Raw genomic sequence first — 21699 nt, 5'->3', positions numbered from 1 at the left:
TATTCCCAGAATTTGGGAGTCAAGCCTGGGTCACAGTGTGATCTTTTGTCAAATAAAAGAGGCTCACTTTGTATTTTGTGTCAGAATTTTCTTTATGGTGGTGCTAGGGATTTTAAAAACATTGTTATTTTTTATTTGGTTGGGGCGTGTGGGGCCCCGACTTAAATTCAGGTCTTCAGGATTAGTGGCAAGAACCTTATGCAGCTGAGCCATCTCACTGACCACAGTACCGAGGATTTTTAAATGGAATATAACATACCCGGTTATAACTATGACTAGGTGATGGTTGCCCTGGTTCTATGGCAGCTAGTTCTTAATTCAGAAAGTCCAGGTCAGTCACATTTGAAGACCCCTAATGTTATGGTTCCCATTTAAATGTGTGTCATGTCTAAGAAGTGGAGCCTACTGAGATGACGGAGCACAAATAGATGCACTTGCAGCCATGCCTCACAACCAGAATTCAGTCCTAGAACCGACCCCAAGTTATTCTGACTTACACACTTACACTTGGTGCATATGTGCACACATACAAGTGTAAAAATGCTGTTTAAGTTTACTTTTTAAGACAAGGTCTCTCTGTGGCCTGGCTACCCCAGAGTTATGCAGACCAGGCTAGCCCTGAACTCACGACGTTTCTTCCTTCCGAATGCTGAGATTAGAGGCCCATGTCACTACAATTTTAAAAGCATTTGCTGTTGTGTTGTTAAGCAATGTAAAATTCATTCTGTTCCAATTTCTACAAATACACTTGGCTTGTTATCTTAGCTTGATTGCCTTATTCCCAGTAAGGAAAATTAAAATTTTGAGAGGGAAATAAAACCCTAGGTGTGCCTGTGTGTAAACACAAGAGTACAGGAACTCAAGTGCCACAGGGCACATTATTTTTGGGAGTCAGCTCTTGCCTTACACTATTGGATCCAGAGGGCAAACTTGTCAGGCTTATGTGGCAAGCACTTTGACCTATATGGAGCCACCTTGCTGGCCTCAATTCTGATATATGTTAATTTGACAATTAATTACAAGTACTTATTTATTTAAGCAAAATCATCTTTGTAATCTGGAGAAGAAATTAAAGCCAGTCCTAACTTTTCAACAGCTCTTTGGGGGAGGACAGGGACTTAGGTCACTTATTTCCTTAAGAACCAAGCTTTATTTACATTAAAAAAAAAAAAAAAAAAAAAAAAAAAGGGAAAAGAAAATAAGTTGTTGGGGGAAGACAAGTTTTACATAAAAGTACTACAATGGTATCTCCCTTTGGTAAAAAGTGTAATAAATTCTTGTCCATCTGTTTATAGGTACTAAATCTGAAGCCACATAGTACTATGGTACACAAGAAGCTAGAGCAGTTATGCTACCACATCAAAGCATATTTCTTTAATAAAAAATTGACAGTATGTACATTATTTACAAAAAAGAAAAACCCAAGTTAAAATTGTGTGTGAGTGTGTGTGTGAGTGTGTGTGTGTCTGTGTGTATGTGAGAGAGAAAGAGGCTGGTGGATGGCACTAGGGCAGACTAGTAGTAAAGAAGCAGGTACAAAACAGTCCCATGGGAGCTAAAAAGGAGGGCTGACTGGAATTCGTTGAGGCTGAGAACCAGAAGAGGGAGGAAGGTGAGCTTCAAGGGCTCAGAAACCAAACCAATAAGTTATCAATTCCAAAGCCAAACAGGTCTCAGATAAAATCTTACAGAGATCTTAGATGTACTCAAGTGGGGGTATCATCAAATCCAGTCCCCCATCCCCCGAGGTGGGAAGAGGAGCAGTGACAAGATGCACCTCCATCCATCCATGAGGACAGCATCTGGTTGCTCAGGTCATAGGAAGTTGTAGTTGAGCTCTGCTGGTGTGTGCAAGCAAGCTGCCTGTCTCTGTGCTTGCATGGACTTCATTCCCTGTTGGGTGCGTGTAGTACCCTTGGGAAGTGCCAGTTCCAGATTCCTAAGGTATCCATCCACAATCCTTCGTGTATCCTGCTTGGTGCCAGGTTGCACTGGTGGCTTGAAAGGCATCTTCCTTGATTCTTCAGTGTACTTGAGTACAAATGCCCACACACACACACACAGCACACACACACGCACGCACACACACAAACACACACACACACACACACACCTATGAGCTTCCTGCTCTGGCTCTGCAGCTAAGGGGCTTTGAATACTGTGCCGTATTTGACACGATACTTGTTAATGCTCACAAAGTGCAGAGTCTCTGTATCACAGGTGGTGGTGCAGGGTACCAGGCCCTCTAGCCCCTCACCCATGAGCCACTTGCTGGTCTCTGCCGCCATTTCACGAGGCACATGCTCCTTGGTCCATTTATCTACCCAGGCCTGGAACCGCTGATGCAGACGCTTGCTTACACGTTCATGAGACTAAAATGAAAGTAAAAGAGAAAGAAATGGATAAAATAGGCAAAACTAGCCCTTCGGTACAAAACAATATTTCTTTATGTATTTATTTGAGACAGTCTCACCATGTTGCCCTGAACTCACTATGTAGACCATGCTGGACTAAAACCCAAGAGCCTGCCTGTCCCTGCCTCATGAGTGCTAACATTACACATATGCCACTTGGCCTGACTAATTTTATTACTTTATTTGTACAGTGGGCATTTTGTCTAAACCTATATTTATAGCATATAAATAAAAACATGTGCCTAATGTTTGCAGAAGCCAGAAGAGGAGCACTGGATCACTGGGCCTGAAGTTGCAGATGGCTGTAAGCTGCCATGTGGTTGCTAGGAACTGAACTGAATCCTATGAAAGAACAGTCAGTGTTCTTAACCATTGAGCGATCTATCCAGCCCTACAGACTTACCTTTTAAAAAATAGGGAAAGGGAGAGGTTGGCAAAAATAGTTCAGTGAGTAAAGGTGCCTGACAGTAAGTCTAATGACCTGTGTCCCATCCCCTAACCCCAATTTCAAGGACCATCTTCCTCATTATATAGCTTGTGTTATAGCGGTCTCTGTTCTCTACAGCACTCAGCTTCAGCCACTATTTTTATTTGACTTCTACCTAATGCGCCAATCTTTCCTTCTTCCCAGCCTTGCATTTTATGTGTTTTGTTGCATAGAAAACACTTCTCCTGGGCTGGAAAGATGGCTCAGTAGTTAAGAGCACTGACTGCTCTTCCAGAGGTACTGAGTTCAATTCCCAGCAATCACATGATGGCTCACAACCATCTGTAATGCGATCTAATGCTCTCTTCTGATGTGTCTGAACACAGCTACAGTGTACTTCGATAAAAAAAAAAAAAAAAAAAAAAATCCCGTAACACTTCTCCCTAACATTTCACCTTATTTTTGTTTCGAGTATCCTGTATTTGAGAAGCCAATGAAATCTTATGTGTCAAGTCCCTAGTCTTTTAATTTTCTTGGTAATGCACAAAGACTCTATTCGCTTGCCTAAGTTTGTGGATGTACCGCAAGCCTGACAAACACAAGCTACATACTTAGTAAGATGGTCCTTGAAAACAGGGTTCACACACACACACACAAAATGAGGAACTGTTTGAAATGTAACATGGAAAGTTAAAACAAAAACCTCCCACCAGGTATTTACCATCTCATGTAGGTTAAACTGTCTCCCGAATACCCACACTGACATCTTCACCCGAACACTCATCCTTTCAAAGCGTTTAGACACACAAGAGAAAAGCCATGACTGACCTGGGACATTTAACTCAGCACAGTACCAATGGCTAATCCCCCCCTCAACAGTTACTGACATAGAAATCTTGGGGCATTAGATCAGAACTTCAAGACCATGTATAATTGTGTGCGGAGCAGGTATTTGAGACCCATGCCAAGATGACCTTGGGCATGCTGGGAAGTGTTCTACCACCGAACTATAGGTTCCAACAATTTCTATTCTTTAAGCCAGGAAGTTGGTGGTACCCTGTTACAAGAGCCTTACTTACACAACAAATGCTTGTTCCACAAACTCCTGTTTAGAGAGGAAAAAGAAGTTCTGTAGGACGGGGGATGCAGAGAAAGTCCAGCCACCACTTCTCACCTGATGAGCTCTGAGCAGAGCGGTTCTCCTGTACATGTAGTCCTCCGACTTGATTACATACACCATCTTATATGAGTTCAGCTTGAACCTACACTCCAGCTTATCCAGGCTCTCTACATTCTCCATGGTCTTCTTGCTGTTCCCTTCTTTCCCTTCTTTTTCCTGTTGCTCTCGACCACGCTGACACTTCCGGATACGCCGCAAATTCCTACAAAGCAAAAGCCCCATTAGGTTGAGAGACTGTCTATATACAGATCCCCACGACTCCTACCAAATGTGCTTCCCTTATGTGCCTCAAGAATGCTAACAATTTTAGTTACACATATATACAAATGTGCAATGGTTTCACTAGATTTACATATATAATTACTTAAAGCCTCAACCTTGATTTCGATGTTATTCTCACCCTCTTTTAAACACTTCAGAACGCAAATTTGTCTTGTTCTCTAACAGCTACAGAGAAAAGTATCCCAATTTATTTATTCTTTTACTGCCTCTAAACTGGAGTTCCTCATCAAAATAGGTTGCCAAAAATTACTTGGTCTACTTTATGGCTTTCCAACAGAGATGTCCTATTTGTATCTGGAGGATGTAAGATTGTTCATATCAATAAATACATCTTCAGTCTCCATTGGAAATTCTCAGCTAACCAACTACATTATGCCCTATACTTTGCTACTAAAATCACCAAACTTTGTGTAGTGACTCAGGCCTGTAATTCCAGTACCCAGGAAGCAGAAGCAGGAGGACTGTGAATTAAGAGATCAGCCTAGAGTCCAATCTCCTAGATTGGAGACCCTATCTCCAAATGTTAACAACAAAAAGCCTTGCCTACATAGCTCTGTGTTTTCTGTAGAATAGCTATATAGAATATCAATTCTTAGGTCTGAGCCTCCTAAGATCCTATAAGGAGCAATATGAGATCAAAACCATTTTCCTAACAATAAAGCATTACTTGCCCTTTTCCCTAAACACTTAGATCAGCAGTCCAAGAGTAACGATGAGAGAACGAGAAACAGTGCTGCTCCCTTGCAATCCCTGCCCTGGGGAAGCTCAGGATTAAGAGCTGGAGGCCAGTCCTAACAGTACAGCCTGTCTTTAAGAGGGATGGAGAAGCTTCAATTCCTGTCTCCATATTTCCCTACCAAGACTGACTATGTCCTATCTTAAATCATGAGCAAAAATACCCCTTCCTACACTGGGGTGGAGTGGGATAAACAGTAATGTTTCTGGGGACGACAAACCATATTTAGAAACTCTTTGTTCTGACCAGAGATGGACACTAAACAAAGTTGTTTTTACTAATGGACATGCTTAAGTAGTTACACTGTTTAAAAATATTATAGAAAAAAGTTTTGTTTACTTTTATTTTATATTTCTAAGTTTTCTGTCTGTGTACCATTTATACACACTGCAGTGGAAACCAGAAGAGGGCATCAAACCGCTCGGAACTAGAGGTACAAAAGACTGCGAACTATTCTGTGGGTGCTATGAATTGAACCTGAATCTGGTGAAAGAGCAGCCTATGTTCTTAACCATTTATTCAGGCCCCATCTTACATCTTTTTAGCGTTAGCTGTGATAAAATGGAAATCACCCACAAAGCCCCTTCATCTACTAAATAAAACGGACTCTTGAAAGGCATTGGAGCAACTGCCTGACTTATGTATAAAGAACAATGACAAAAACTGTGCCTGGAAAACTTGCAAGATATTTTCTCAAAGGTACACATTATTTGAGGAAAACAATGTATCTGTTGTCAATGATAAAGCTGGGACGTGTAAATACAACTGAACTTTTGGTAAACTGATAACAACCACGATAAGCTCCATGGCGTCCCAATACTTGAGTCTATAATGAGACCAGCAGTACCAGCAGAAACAAGTGTGATTTCTAGAGGAATAATGTAGAATGTATTGATATTTATCTAGTATACTTAAGAAGTTAATGCCTCCCAAATAATTGATCATATGAAGAAGTTACAAATTCATTCTTGAAAGCAATTTACTCAAGGCACAGACAGACCAGTGTTTGCTAATGGTATACAAAGCTCATAGACACTGTATATTACCATAAAGTCTTTTATTTAAAAATCAGACAGCATGTGTATGTGCATGTAAGTGTCAAGTCAGAGGGAGTTGGCACTCTCCTTCCACCATGGACTTTTTTCTAGGTATGGAATTCAGGTCTATCAGGCATGCGCAATTAGCATTTTCTACCATCTGGCCCAGCCACTTACAGAATATTTACCACGTTGAAGAATAGAACCCACAATCTGAAAATACTCTCTATGGCTGTATACCCAAGTAAGCTTACAATTTCTTCATTTATATTAAAAAGAAATGCAAAACATAAAACAAATGTCACCTTAAATTTTTTTTGGAAAAGCTTTACAGTAAGATTATTTATGAAAACATACCAGGTGTATTCTCTTGGTGTTGTTTGTTTTGAGAGAGTTTGGCCTCTTAAGAATAGCATTCACTTCCCATCTTCCCTCATAAGTGCTGGAATTCTAGCCATACACCACCACACCTACTTTATACAGCCTAGGGGTCAAACCCAGAGTTTTGTGCATACTACGAACTTAAGACTGTTTGATGATGGGCCTGTCACCAAGTTTTAGTCAGCTAAGCATCTCACCTGCCCCAATTCACATTCCCTTGGACCTTGATGTATTCTTAGGGACTGAGTTCCCAAAGTAATCTTTTACTCATTGTGATCATGCTAGTTACATTTGCCATATTACAGATTAAAAAAAACAAAAACAAAAACAAACAAACAAACAAAAAAACAAACCCAAAACCAAAACAAACAAACAATCCAAAAAAATAGAGTTGTGGCTCAGTCAGTGAAATGCTTGCTTAGTATGCACAAAGCTCTGGGTTGACCCTTGAGTTCAATTCCCAGCAACCACATGGTGGCTCACAACCATCTATGATGGGAACCGATGCCCTCTACTGGTGTGTCTGAAGACAGCTACAGTGTACTCATATACATTAAATTAAAAAAGAAAAAGAAAAGAAAAGAAAAAAAAAATGGACTCTTGGAAACCTGTGCCTAGCTCCCTCATATTTTTCCTTTGCTGATTTTGCACTGTATATTCTGTGATAACTGTAGTTCTGAGTGTTGCTGTATGCTTAGTCCTGCAAGTGGATCACGAAGCCATGAACACACTAAGAGCAAATTGATGGAGTGAGGACTGCAGGTTCTAATGCTCTCACCTCTTGAGTACTGGAGATTTTACAGGTAAACCAGCAAACATTCTAACATGATCCTCAGCAGACAGGACAGATGAACAATACAGGAAACCGAGACCCGGACACTGCCCATCCGACTGTGCAGCATATATTGCTAACAGAGCTGACTTTGCAGACTCACCTTGGGAGAAATACTGGTTTCTGGGCCAGATGTTCTCGAAGTTCAGGAGAAGTAGTATCAGAACTCATATATCGCTCCACATAGTCGGACCAACGCTAGGAATAGAAACATAAACGATCTTAAAAAACAGCTATCTCTAACCATGATTCTAATCTGTCACCAAAATGTCCAAAGACAACAGATTTCAAGAACAAATAGTCTACTGTGGTAGCATACAAAAGTAATCCTAGCACCTGTAAGACTAAGCCTATCCAAAAAAAAGTGTGGGGGTGCACCCCTCCAGTTACAGCTCAGTGGTAAGTAAAGTCCTTGCCTACTATAATGCCGGCACTGTAAAACTAAAAAGTAGTGCCCCTTGCCTAAAAATTATGTTTGTTATTGTTGAAATATATGTTTTTAAATTTGTTAGCTAGCAAGATACTACATTTAAGATGCTTATCAAAAGTCCATCTGCAGAAACGGTGGACAGTGTCACTGAAAATCTCCCACATCAATGTGTAGAATTCTGGCACTTTTTGAAGAAAAGCTAAAGTTTTTGCAAACATCAGCCAAACTATTCTTATTCTCCTGGCATCTATACAGCCTGGTCATTATTTATATTACCTGAGTTCAAAATTTATATTATCCTTGTAACAAATAATATATTTTCTGAGTTCAAAATTCCTGGGTTCACTGGGCCAATTAGAAAGTAAATGAGCTGTGTATCCAATGATACCACAAAACAAACAGAAGAGCCATGTTTACTGTTACTCATTTAGGAAGAAAAACAGGAAAAGACCAGCAAAGCTGCTACCCATATTATCAAGGATGAAAGAAGGGGGGCGTGGGACTAGAGAGATGGTGCAGTGGTTAAGAACACTGACTGTCCTTCAAGAGGACCTGGGGTTCAATACCTAGCACTCACACGGCAGCTTACAATCATACGTAACTCCAGTATCTGACCTTGCACGTTCATTTAAGACAAACAACAATGCACCTAAGATAAAAATAAATTAAACACTAAAGGGGGGGGGGGTAAAAGAAGGGGAGGCATTGACTCTAAATGGCTACCCCACTGGAGCCTCAATGGGAATATAAACAAACATTGTTGGAATGGCCCACACTCTTGTTTCTAGCACCCACAATGCACATGCTGATGCTCGCGCGCACACACACACACACACACACACACACACACACACACACACACACACACCCTAAAAACAAAATCACAAAAATCCTAAGGAGCCACAGCCCATCAGAATTCAGGGTGACCAGGCAAGCTCTGAAATACACTGCCCATACCTCTGCCTCCACAGGGTCATCTGAGTTCTCCTCTTCTGTATCCAGGAGCTCAATGGTCAGCTGAACTTGTCCTTGACTTTGAATGAACATTAGCTGTAAAATAGAAGCAGAGTGTAAATAAAAACAAAACTAGCTAAAATATCTAGGCTATAAACTTGGCCTGTTACATTGTCAGTAGAAAGGTAAATTATACAATTTTGTTCCAAAGGAAGAGAGCTACAGAAGGCACTGTGAAGCTGGTGATTACAAGGGAGCAATGGGACCGCAGAGATGGCTGGACACTGGGTACTCTTCTTGAGGACCTGGGTTTGACTCCCAGAACCCACATGGTCTAATTCAATTCCAGAAGACAGAACAGAGGCTTCTGACCTCTGAGGGCATTCCATGCAGGTGATACACAAACACATGAAGACAAAGCATCCCTACACATAAAAATAAATCCTAGAAGAATCACGTTAGTAAATGGTTGCTAGTACTAGCTTGCAGTAAATGGTTGCTCAGGTTACATGGCTCACATCTCATGTGCAAGTCCAGCCAGGTAACCGCAGCTCTGACCCCTCATCAAAACATCTTTGTGAAGCAGACAGGGAGAACTACAAAGACACTCAACTGGTGAAACTGCAGAGAAATAACTGACCAGGGGGAGCCTGATCCCTACTGATGTATCTGTGATGCAGCCCCTAAGCTAAGGCTCAGGAAAAGTTAAGGAAGAAGAGTTATAAAGGTTATTAGAGAAGAAGACCAGGGCAGGTGTCTTCTGGACATGAACAGGGATGTAATGTCCAAGAAATGTCAACGATGGGGTTAACTAAACAAAAGCTGCATAATGACACCAGCTGATATGCCAACATGGGTTTGGAAATTTCACAAAGGTCCAAGCAAAGACAAAGGTGGCTGTTGAAAGAGGGAGAATCTATTTTCTACAGTGACAAGCACCCTGATAGGTTATCCCAGGTGATCAGTTCTAAACATATGGCAGTATCAAATGAACTCAGTGGGCTGTAAACACATGTGACAGTGAAAATTAAGCAAAAGGCCATGGACCCGAGTGAGTGGGAAGAGAACACTGGAGAAACAGAGAGAAAAGGAGGGAATGATGTAAACATAGTGTGAAATATGTGAAATTTCATGTGTGAAATAATCAAACATTAAAAAGCATGTTCATGTTTTGTTGGGCTCACAGGATGCTCTCTGGGTGAAAGTGCTTACTGATAAGTAAGCGCATGCTTAACTCCTGAAATGGATAAGAGACCCCTCCCGCAGTTGCCCTCTGACCTCTACAACCTGATGTACATAGACAGACAGACAGACAGACAGACACACACACACACACACACACACACTCTTTAAAGGGGTCTGTTGAGGTGGGTGTGGTGGTACATGCCTGTAATTCCAGCACAAAGGAGGCTGGGGCAGCAGGACAACCTCCATAGTTTAGCCTACATACTTCCAGATGAACCCGGGCTAAGAGCAGATCCACAAACAAACCAAAGTAGTTTTAATAGCACCAATCATGTTTGATTGAAATTCTAGATTCTAATATATTGGTAATATTTCATGGCTTTAAAACACTCATTTACAGAAGCACTACTGATAAAGGCAGTCTGTGGAGCCATAAGCTGTATTTTATAGAAAACTGTCAGCATATCTTCTCTGAAGCCTTGGCTCTTAATGTCCTGACTACAATGTTTATTGCAGATATGAAAATTATACACATATACACATAATATAAAAAAGGATCAGAGGCTGAAATAAGGTCATCGTTTGTGACAAGGAAGTTCAAGCACAACTTCAGCTAAATCTGACTGTCAAAAAAAATTAAGAAGTAAACTCCATTTTAACCTTCTTCAGTCACACAGGGAGAAAGTACAATTCAGGGCGCTGTGAAAGGCCTCGCTACAAGTCAGTCAGACACAGCAAGATGGAGGCAGACTGGCGTGCAGGATGCTTTCAGAGAGGTCGTTAAAACCTCAAGCTGTTCCTAAAACTTAGAACCTAGCAAAATAATATAGCTAACCTAAAATAAATCTGAGGGAGATAAGCAAAACCATTAAGAACAGCAAGACGTTACATTATACACTTTAAGTCACTACTCCACCTCCCTTTCCCCAGGTCTGGCCTCTAATTCATGTGCAAACCTCCTACTGCAGGTTTTCAGATTATCATAACAGGCGGTTATTGAAGTTTCTGGGAGACATGGTTTCCCCGACGTAGTCCTGGAACTATGTATGTAGACCACCTAGGCTAGCCTTGAACTCACAGAAATCCATCTACCTCTGCCTCCTCGCTGTTGGAATTAAAAGTATGTGCCACTATGGCTGACTTAGTCTGTATTTAATTTGTAAGAATTATGAAATAACGGCCATCCAGTATTCAAAAGAGGTTGCAGTTTAATAGTATACTACATTAGAAATGTGGGTTTCTAATTTGCCCCCCCTCCAAGTTATCTGTTACAATGACAATGCAAACTACCTGGCATATTCAATATTATAGGCATTTCTTTTATGGGGCAGGGTGAGGTAATAGGATCTCATGTAAGAGGGTAACTTTCAACTTCTGATCTTCCCAACTTAACCTCAAGTGTTAGGATTACAGGTAAGTGATGAGAACAAGTCAGGGCTTTATCATGCTATCTAAGTACTCTGTGACTAAGCTACGTCCCAGTGAAATACAGCCACATGAAGTGCTGCTATCTACAGTGTGATGGTGGCATTCTGCTAAGAACAGCTTATGTTTCATAGCTAGACACTGTCTCATGAAAACAGAAGAGAGGTGGGAGGAGGGGCAAAAGGAGATATAAACATCATGTTAATGACCCTGGGGAATGAATAATTACCAGAGCTTTCAGTTAAGTACCTTTTCAAGGGGAAAGAGAGACTGCCCAGTGGTTGGCAACACCTGCTGGTCTTGCAAAGGACCCAATGGTCATATGGTGGCTCATAATCATCCATGGCTCCAGTTCCAGAGGATCCAATGCCTCAGGCACACACACATACATACAGGCAAACTCTCATGCACTAAAGTAAAATGTACATCTAATGCCTAAAAATATTGCCTGTGTTTATTTCTAGAAAAAAAAAAAACACCTCTAAATAATTTTTCTTTGTTTTTAAATACACTTACTATGTTTTTAACAATAATCACATTTTACACATAAACATTTTTCAAGAAAATATTTACAAAGCATTTTTTAAAAGTTCTGGGAATGTAAGAAAGTTTGTTTTTTATTTTATTTTTTAAAATGTAATAAAGTTAACTGGGTTGGTAAAGAGATTGCTGCCAAAGAAACCTAGGAACCAGATTTGATTCCTAGCATCCAGGTAAAACTCTGGATCATAATCACAGAGCTGAAAAGGCAGCAGCACATTCCAGCCAGAAAAACGAAACAAACAAAAAGGTGAGAGGAATAGGAGAACAGACCCACATGGTGTAAACCTCCTAAAGCAGACCAATCTCCACATGAACACATGTGCACACACACAAGCACACACTCTAACCTGTCATGAAAACACACACTTAATACAGCAGAACAGGAGCCCTGGTTTTGGAGCTGCGCTTGAGCAGCAGCAGCAGCACTGAGGCCCACGATGACCAGTGACTCACCTTGAAGCAGTTCTCGTCGGACATGAGCTGCTCTGCTTTCCGCTGGTATGTTGACTCCAGCAGGCTCCTGGATGTCTGACTGTTCAGCTGGCCTCCAGTGGCTCCGTTATTGTTTTCTGCCAAGTAAAGGTCAGTAACCTGCACACAGACCTCATCGCTGACAATATGCTGTAGCTGGAACAAAGCACAGGCCACCCAGTGAGCCAGGAAAGCTTCAATATATATATATATTTTTTTTTAATTAAAAAATTTAAGCACTATCATTTTCATGGAAAATAGCTGAGTCAGGCTCTCCTGCCTTTATTAACACCTCATAAAACTCACACTTAAAAGCAAAACCAAGTCTCAGTGATAGACTGTTTCCTGCTCATGCTCCTTAGCCAAACAAATAAAATGCCATTCTAAACATCTTAAAATATTTTGCAATTGACTGGCTTTTGTTTTGTGATAGGATCTAATGTAGAATAGGCTGGCCTCAAATTGAGTATGTAGCTGAGGACACACTTGAACTGCTGATCTTCCTACCTCCACCTCCCAAATATTGGGACTATAGGTATGCACCACTATGCCAGGTTCCATGGTTTGTGCCCCTCCTTCATGTATTTTTTAAAGCGTTTACAATTGTTTTCATACTTATTTCTTATCAAATGTATAATTACTCTGGAAAACATGCTGGAATGTCCTATCGTGATTTTTTTTTTTTTTTGGCACTAAGACATTAAAACTTTTGAGACTTGGAATGAATACAGCACCCCAGAGAACTCTGAAAACAAAATTCATGTGATTTTATTTTTAAATAAATATTTGTTATTTTTCATCATCTGCTTTGTGTGTAAGCCTGTGGTGTGTCAGCTATATTATGTCTGGTGCCCACAGAGACCAGAGCACACTGGTTTCCTGAGAACTGGAGTTACAGGAGGATTTGAACCTCCATGTGGGTGCTGGCAAGAATAGCAAGTGCTCCTAACTGCTCAGCAACTTTCTAGGTCCACATCTGGGATTCCTAAACTTAAAGTTGTGGCGACTCACAGCTGTAATCCTGGCAGAGGCAGTCAGTCACTGAGCTCAACACTGGCCTTGGTCTACAGAGTTCCAGGACACTCAAGGCTATGTATTATAGATCCTGGCAGGAAAGCAGAAAACAACCAGTGCAGTATCACCTGCCCCACAAGTTCAACTAAAGAGCAGGATGGGCCTCAGGGTCAAGCTCCTGAACCAGGGTAGCATTCTCACAGCAGGCCACTGATTAGTCTATCTGGCACAAACATAATCCTCAAATTGTACATTCTAATTCTTTTATTTATTTCCAAGGCTGAGTTGTAGGAAACCCAGGAAAATGTAAAGTTATATCCTTGGCCTCAACTATTCATTTTTAATAGAAGATAAGTGTGTTCAAAACTGTTAACCTTCTGTTGTTGTTGTAGAGGGGAGGAGACAAGTTGAACCTTTTCTGTACAGACTGTGGGGACAAACTCAGGCCAAAACATGTCACAACAAGTAACACCCCCATTCCCACCATTTGTTTTAATTTTCCTCATTATTCATACTGTGAAACTAAGTCTCCTAAGAAATAACTCAAAAGGTAAAGCTGATTGACCTCAAGCCCGAGGACCTCAGTGTAACCCCTAAAATCCACACGGTAGAAGGAGAATCCACATACACATATGGCACATAAAAACTTAAAAGTTGGGTAATATGGCAGAGGGCTTGCCTAGCAAGCACAAAGTCTTAAATTCAGGACCTAATACCAAACCAATGGCAAAAATGTAAAATTCAATATGATTCATCAATTTTACTTAGCCAACCTCATGATCTTATCGTTACTAAGCCATTCTTATTCTTTAGGAATATTTTCTTTTTGAAGTATAAAAGACGTGGACAGCACCATTAAAATAAGGTTTATATGTCTTGATAACATAACTTTAAGTGGGGGAGAAGGGGAAGCAAGGTCAAACAGTCTAGCCAAGACACTGAGTTCTCTGCACCATGAAGCCTTTCCTCATAGAGAGCACAGGTTAAAGTAGACTACTTTCCACTGACTCTCTAGTCAAATCCTTTTAGGTATCAGTCCCCCTCAGAATCTTTGGAAATGGCAGCACCACAAACCCAAAAAGAACTAAGTAACACATTAAGTCTTTCATCAGGTAACCAGAAACGATGTAGGTATAATTTTTTTTCCAAGGCTTTTGTTGTTGTTAAATAAAGGAGCACCTGCCTGGAAAAGCTAGGTAGTACCAAGCCCAGAAGAGGACGAAGAAGCCGGAGTGGATGCTGAGTGTCCCTATGCAGAGAAGCACTAGAATGGAGATCCTGGGGTGAAGGGAAACATCCCTAGTCAGGGCCTCACAGGATGATATCATATATCATGGTTCTGCAACGAAGATGTCTGAAACTGCCTACTTAAAATCAATCCCTCCTTGTTTTTGAGAAAACATCTTATGTATTGGAAACTGCCCTTAAACTTCCTATGTAAGTAAGGAGGACCTTTAAATCTTGGTTCTATGGCCTCCTCAAAATGCAGAGGTAATTGCTGCCATACCCATTTTATGGGGTGCTGAAAACCCAACCCAGGGCTTTGTCATGCTTGGCAATTAACTCTACCAATTGAGCTAAATAAAGCCCCAGGCTGAAAAAACTAAGACAAATGTATGATTTTACCATGAAACTTACTCAACCAGAACTGAACCAGGGGACCACCAAATAAAAAGAAAACAAACAGATAGAGCTCATAGGAGAGTTCAAATGAGAAGCTTCAATATGTCTTAAAAACTTGTGGCTGTGGGCTTTCTGGAGGCAACTCCCATTTAAGTTTTAAAAAATCTTGAGTGTTATCAACAAAAATTTATAACCAGATTCTTCAAAGTAAAAGAATTATCTATTTAAAAAATAACATGGAGCTCACAAAAAAATTTATTTTATTGGCTTTCTTTTTAAAATGCTGGGTGGTACTATGCAAGACTTTGTTCCTAACCTTAGTCACTTAGGGACTCAATAGGGATCTGTCTCTCAAATTATGAGAGTAGCTGCCTATGTCCAAGAACAGTCTCATCAGTCACTGCCACAGCTCCATAGAAAGGCCTAGTAGCTTCTCAACTTTCAGAGTTGTGTCACTAACAACTTGTAGTAAGAACCAAGAGTCAGCTACATGGAGCTATCTTCACCAATTTGGACTAGATTCTGTGGGCATACACAGGCATGTATTCTTCAAAAGCCAAAGCCAAGAAAAAACAGCAAGGGTTCTTTGCAAGGTGCAGTACTTTCCTCAAGAGAACACTAATTGTTTCCTTCTACAGCAGCAGTATAGACTTCAGGTAGAACTGACTTTTTCTAGGTTTTTAGCTCACAGAATTCATGTACCTATTCATGAGTCCCTAGGGAAGTTTAGAGTATGAGCAGTAGGGAAGCCTAACAATGAAGCAGAAAGCTGTCAGGACATGGTTAGAATGCATCACAATGGCTGGGCATTGTAGTTCACACCTATAATCTCAGTACTCAGGAGGTGACACACAAGACTAGTTCACAGTCAATCAGTGCTACATAGTGTGATCCTATTACGAACAACTCCACATATTTAAAATTTCCAGGAACAAAATATAAAAGCAACCACAAATCTAACATTATGAGTCTCAGATAAACGAGGTGAGCAGGACTTCTAATATTAAATGAGTCAAATAAACAGAATCACTGTCATCTATGGAAATGGCTGAGCTACATCTACGCTTCCTTCTCAGAAAGAACAAAGAGGCGGAAGCTGTGATCTCTACAAGTGGCTATTAGGACAGGCTCTGAAGAGGGTCACACTCCTTCAAGGGCACATTGAGAACCTAAGAGCCAATTCCAGGGATGGAAGAATCAAGCTCTGTGAACAAGAGAGAAAGATTTGTCTAGCTATTCCTTCTGAACATAAACACCAAACTCAAAGTAAATAAAACGTACAAGGTTCAGGAAATACAGGAAACAGAAAATTCAGAAACCCCCTGAAACTTAAAACCCACTGCACCCCCACAGGGGCTAGCCTAGATAGAATGTAGCTGAGGATGAACTTGAATTTCTGATCCTCTTTTAAAAGTAGAAACAACTTTGGGGAAAGTATACTCTCCCGTAGGTCAAGCTGCCCTTTGGTTGTGCAGGAGTTTTAAGGATTCAGATTGTGTGTATGTTCGGTGTGCTTTTTAATGATGCACTGCCTCTGGATTACTCCTGTTCCTTAAGTGACCCCAATACATATAATGTCTCACTAAGCCTAGGCTAGAATCATTTCTTTGGTCTGCTGTCAGTGCATCAAAGGGGAAAAGAGATGTTTGTTATTGTCTCTGAAGGAAAAACCACACAGCAGACTTCATGTTAACTTGCTCCTTTCCACTTCAAAGACATATGTTTATGAACACTGATACATGGTTAAGCTGCTTTTCCTTTTCCCGTAGAAATCTTGCTCTTTGTCATTTTTAGCTCCGAACACCCTCTCTTGGCAGCCCTAGTCTCCAACATACCCTCTCACCTGTCTGACGATGCTCTGGATTAATTTGTCCATAGTAAAGGCAATGTAGGCATGAATGGTGAACATCTCTCTCAGTGAGTCTTCATACTGTGATGAGTCTATGTTACCATCAAGCAGGCTCCGCACCATGTCCAGGAAAGCCGGGTAATAATCTTCTACATCAACATCCACTACAGGAAAGATTAGACAGGTAAGACCTTACTCTAAGACAAGCTCAAGAACAGAGAATACAGAATCACACAGCTGGCCTATATACAATCTAAAAGGACAAAACACCAGATATGCAAAACATGTCCAACTCAACCCAATGCAGAGATGACATTTGATAGCAGGCTATAATCACCAGCACTGTCTATTGAAGAACCAACAGTGACTCTGCAACTTCCGACTGTGGCTTCCAGCACAGACTGACTATGCTAAAGACACTTTGAGCACTGCTGAGTTCTGTCACCTGAGAGCAAAATATCCCAAGAGGATCCTTGAAATAGTTGGTCCTTCACTTATACAAAACCATCTCAACAAAGGGGACACTTAAGAATAAAGTATAGACAAGAGAAGACAGGCACAATAGGTAGATGCTCCCACACCTGGAACTCTTGGCTACAGAAGTTATTTAAATTAACCCCTCTATGAATAATGAATTAATCTGAATATATCACAGACCCTTTGCTTAAAATACATTTGCAACACTGTACTCCACTAATTACATGAGCTGTATTTGTTGCACATAGACCAAATCTTACTAGTAAAAGAACGTAGCAACTAGAAAGGGCACAAGGAATAGTGTTTGCTGAGCTAAATGTACCCATTGTTGCAGAGTTCAAGACTACCCTCAACTTGGATGTTGTGGCATACATCCCAGGGATGTTAAGGCAAGGGGATTGCTGAGCCAGCCTAGACTACAAAACACGTTCTGAGACAGTGAGCATTTTATAGCAGGAGACCCACTCTAAAATACCAAAAAAATTCATTTCTAAGTCTGGAAACTTAGAAATTAGGAGGATACTGAGGCTTGACTATATTTTCTTGATCTCTTTTTTGACTAAAGCATGTTCAATATAGAAACATTTGGAGCCATAAAATTCTGTTTGTGAGGCAGGGGAGATTGTTCAGTGGATAGGAGCACTTGCTATCTAAGCACAGGGCCCCAGTACTCATGTGAAGGCCTGGTTGTTGCCACATGTAACCTTGGCACTGGAGTTCAGCAGAGAGAGGAGGGCCACTTGAGTTTGCTGACTAGCAACCTAGCATATAAGTTGCACCTTGATAAAAATTCATCAAAAATGCTAATTACAAAAGGAACAGTTGGGCTGGAAAGATGGCTCAGCAGTTAAGAGCACTGACTGCTCTTCCAGAGGTCCTGAGTTCAATTCCCAGCAACCACATGGTGGCTCACAACCATCTGTAATGAGATCTAATGCCCTCTTCTGGTGTGTCTGAGGACAGCTACGGTGTACTTATAAATAAATCTTAAAAAAAAAAAAAAAAAAAGAAAAGAAAGAAAAAACCCAAAACTACTGACTACTAGCCATCTAGTAAGAAGAAAACAAAAGGGAAGGACACCCCTATGTGAATGGGGTAGATCTTACAAACAGGCAAAAACAACCAATCACTGTTTAAAACAAGGTACTGGTTTGGGTTGTGTCACAGTACAGTGTGCATTGTCTAAGCAGGAGCTGGCTTTTGAAATGTGCCCGGACGAGAGCCCAGAGCACAGATGTGTAGCACAAACTAGGACTGGCATGAGGTTGGTACTACTACTCAATGAACTGCTCCGTGTCAGCCCAGGCTAAGATAGTGACCTTATTATATTTGTAGTAACTACTTGCTTCTTTTAAGCTCAGATTAATAAAGGCTTTTCAGACTCCTGATACCATTAGTTCAACAGATAAGAAACTAGGGTTATATACAGGACTCCAACAATTATTTACTACTTTATGAAGATCAAAGAAAAAAAAAAAAAAAAAAAAAAGGGGAAGCCTGTGTGAAGGTGTCTGGCTCACAGGTTAAGTCCCTAACTTCAGAATGAAACCGTCATCTGGAAAGGTCCAGCACACAACACGCACAAAGCACATGACAGCTTCTTTAATGAGCCGCTGGACTTTCCTTTCCTCCAATCTTGTCTATCCCTTTGCTTTGTGCCAATTCCTCTTCAGAAATATCAGGGATGAAGCTCATTAAAGAGAAAATTCCTTATTTGTCATAAGCATAAACAAGGAATTTCTATGTTGTTATAAAATAAACTATGATATTTCTTTCTCATCTAAAACATTGCTCATTAACCTGGCCAATGAATCCCCATATCCCTCATGTGTCCACAGTACTAACTAAACACCTCATTAACTGGGTGCCATTACTTGCATCTTTCTTAAGCCCTCAAAAAACCCCATAAAGTGACAATCACTGCCTCCATTTTATTGATTCGTTCATGGGTTTAAGGAAGGTCATCACACAACCAGTTAAGTAGCAGAAGTAGAATATGAACCCCAGCTCCAATCTAAAACAGAAGTGCATCCTTGAAGCCAGCCACCCACACATGAATGTTATTAAGGTTAAGTCTAAGCACTCACTGGGTTCTTTGAGCCGGAGCTGAATGGCAGGACTATCACTCTTGTCTCGCTTTATGCCTAGCACTTCCCGTTCCCATTCTCTTTCTCGGTTTTCTTCTTCGATTTGTCGCTCAGCTTGGGAACAAATTCGTAGCAGCCTCAAGCAGAGAATTTGATGCAGTCGCATAAAGATATACCAGTTGTTATTGACATAGAAGAGGTTGTATACTTCATCCATCCCTCGTAACTTCTGAGCTGCTGTGTTACTAAATAAGAGCTTGGACTTAGGGGGGCTGCCCCCAACACCGTTGTGCTTCTTAGGTGCCCCTGTAGCTTCATCCACATCCATTTCTTCCTCCTCTTCTTCTTCCACATCTGAGAGATCACCCCTCTGAGCAAATAGCAGATCAGGAATGAAATGATGCATGATTTGCTTGATTTTGTATTTGTCCTCTTTTTGAATGCCTGTTTGCCTCTTCACATGATGGATAATCAGAGCAGCAGCATCTTCTAGTATCTGTTTGTCTTCATAGGCAAGAGAGAGGTGTGGGCCAACAGGTACACCAGCATTCTCTTCTGTAGCCTGCTCTTGCCTCTGATGGAACAGACACAAAAGCACTGTTTGACATGTATACGGTACAACAAACCTACAGTACTATACCAGTAATGCAGAGCAGTGGTGGCAAATGCTGTTAAAAGCCTAGTACTAGATCTATGAGTTCAGGACCAACCTGGTCTACAGAGCAAGTTCCATGACAGGCAGGGATACACAGAGAAACCCAGTCTCAAAACAAAGACTACACTAGCAGCACATTCTATTATTAACCAAAATGTAGTTCCACCCTTTGGGAGTCTAGGCCTGGAAGGGTACAAGATTCTAGGCCAGTTTTGGATTTAGACAAACGAAGACATTTTCAGTAGCAACCTAATCTGAAATACAAGAATTAGCCTTAACAATAATTTTTGTCTCTCTTCTAAATATTCACAGGTACTGTGGACAAATTGGCTTGATATAAAAAGATTAGTACCTTCTATATATTGAAGACTTAAGAGAATTGCCTTTAAAAAACTAGATTAGCAATTAAAATATTAGGGTAGAATTTGTCATGTAAAGGTTAACAACATTGTTGAAGATAAACAATTAAGTGCTTGTAAAAGTTCACTTACTATTTTTATTCTTTAAGACTCAGGGCCACTCTTTGAAAGCCTGATAGATGGCACTTATGCTTCCTACCTCCTAAGGCAGGGCACAAAAAGCACTACCAATTTCACATTTATCTGAGCCCTTGGCTCCATGTACTACCTAATACCCCTGAGCAGAGTAACAGGGTCACTACCACTGTTTTGGGATGAGATGCTCTCCAAGAATACAGGTCTGTGTGAGAAGTACACATGCAAGGCTGATGATAAACTGGGAAACCAGAGAAAGAACTGAGTGTAACAGTGAGTACTAGGTTTAAGATGGTAGACCATGCCACAAGAACCAGCCACTCTCAGTTAACTGAAGGAGTCAAAGCAGAGCCGAGAGCTGTGCCATCAGCCAGCTCACCTCATCATAGATGCTCTCGATCTCATTGAGTAAGCTCTTAGACCTCAAGACCTTAGTGTCATTCTGTTTGAAGTTGATGCCCTGGTGATCCAAAGACTTCAAGTAGTACTTTTCATTTTGCTCTCGCCAGACCTTGTTGAAGCCTCTCTGAGCTTCTCGCCACTCTTCTTCTTTCATCTTCAACCTAGCCAAGTAAAGGCGATACAGTGAACAGCATGTAAAAACTGAGAGTTAAATGCAGAATGTGCCAGGCTTACTTTATTTGATGACAACTCAAACCTATGTAAAATCTTGTTGAGAATGTTGATGCTTCAGAGTATGTCCTTGATGGTATCTAAGTGAGGTTTATTTTTCTTAAGGGAACTTTTTTTTTTTTTTTTGCATGCAAGTCTTACTGGAAAATGGATATGCTGACACTTTAGTCAAAGAAATCAAATTTGGCTGCCATGAATATTCAGAAAGTAAGTGGTATTATCAATGGGGTTTTTATAAGGAATCATAAAACTTTTTTTGAGACAAGGCCTTACTTTGAAAACTTGGATGACTTAGAATTCACGATATACACCAGGCTACTATCAAACTTAGAGCAATCTTCCTGAGTCTGCCTTCCTGGTGTGAGGACTATAAGCATGAACCACACCTGGTTTTGGTGCGTATTCTCAAAAAACTAGTTCTCCTTGACTAACTAAAGCAACTTGCTTCTTTGTCGTGACTCAGAATGTTTACTGTGATTAGTATCCTAGAGAAGGCATTTAGTGAGGGAGGAGGACTGCAGGTTCAATGTCATTCTGAGCAATATATTACACACACACACACACACACAC

At 40.8% G+C, this 21699-nt stretch overlaps 1 protein-coding gene across 1 annotated transcript in view; it reads right to left on the bottom strand.

The window, feature by feature from the left end:
* Positions 1-1194: 1194 nt before the first annotated feature.
* SIN3A (SIN3 transcription regulator family member A) overlaps positions 1195-21699 on the bottom strand; it is a 52986-nt gene continuing 32481 nt past the window's right edge. The window contains exons 14-21 of the mRNA XM_080930426.1: positions 20876-21059; positions 19348-19921; positions 16778-16947; positions 12280-12453; positions 8677-8769; positions 7393-7487; positions 4016-4223; positions 1195-2372 (exon numbers count right to left, since the gene is read on the bottom strand). Of these exons, the coding sequence (XP_080786552.1) occupies positions 2142-2372; positions 4016-4223; positions 7393-7487; positions 8677-8769; positions 12280-12453; positions 16778-16947; positions 19348-19921; positions 20876-21059 (1729 nt within the window). The 3' untranslated portion in view covers positions 1195-2141. The remainder of the gene's footprint in view (positions 2373-4015; positions 4224-7392; positions 7488-8676; positions 8770-12279; positions 12454-16777; positions 16948-19347; positions 19922-20875; positions 21060-21699) is intronic.

This window comes from Micromys minutus (assembly GCF_963924665.1).
Source record: "Micromys minutus genome assembly, chromosome: 16".
NCBI lineage: Eukaryota > Metazoa > Chordata > Mammalia > Rodentia > Muridae > Micromys > Micromys minutus.
This window is presented reverse-complemented; position numbering and strand designations above follow the sequence as displayed.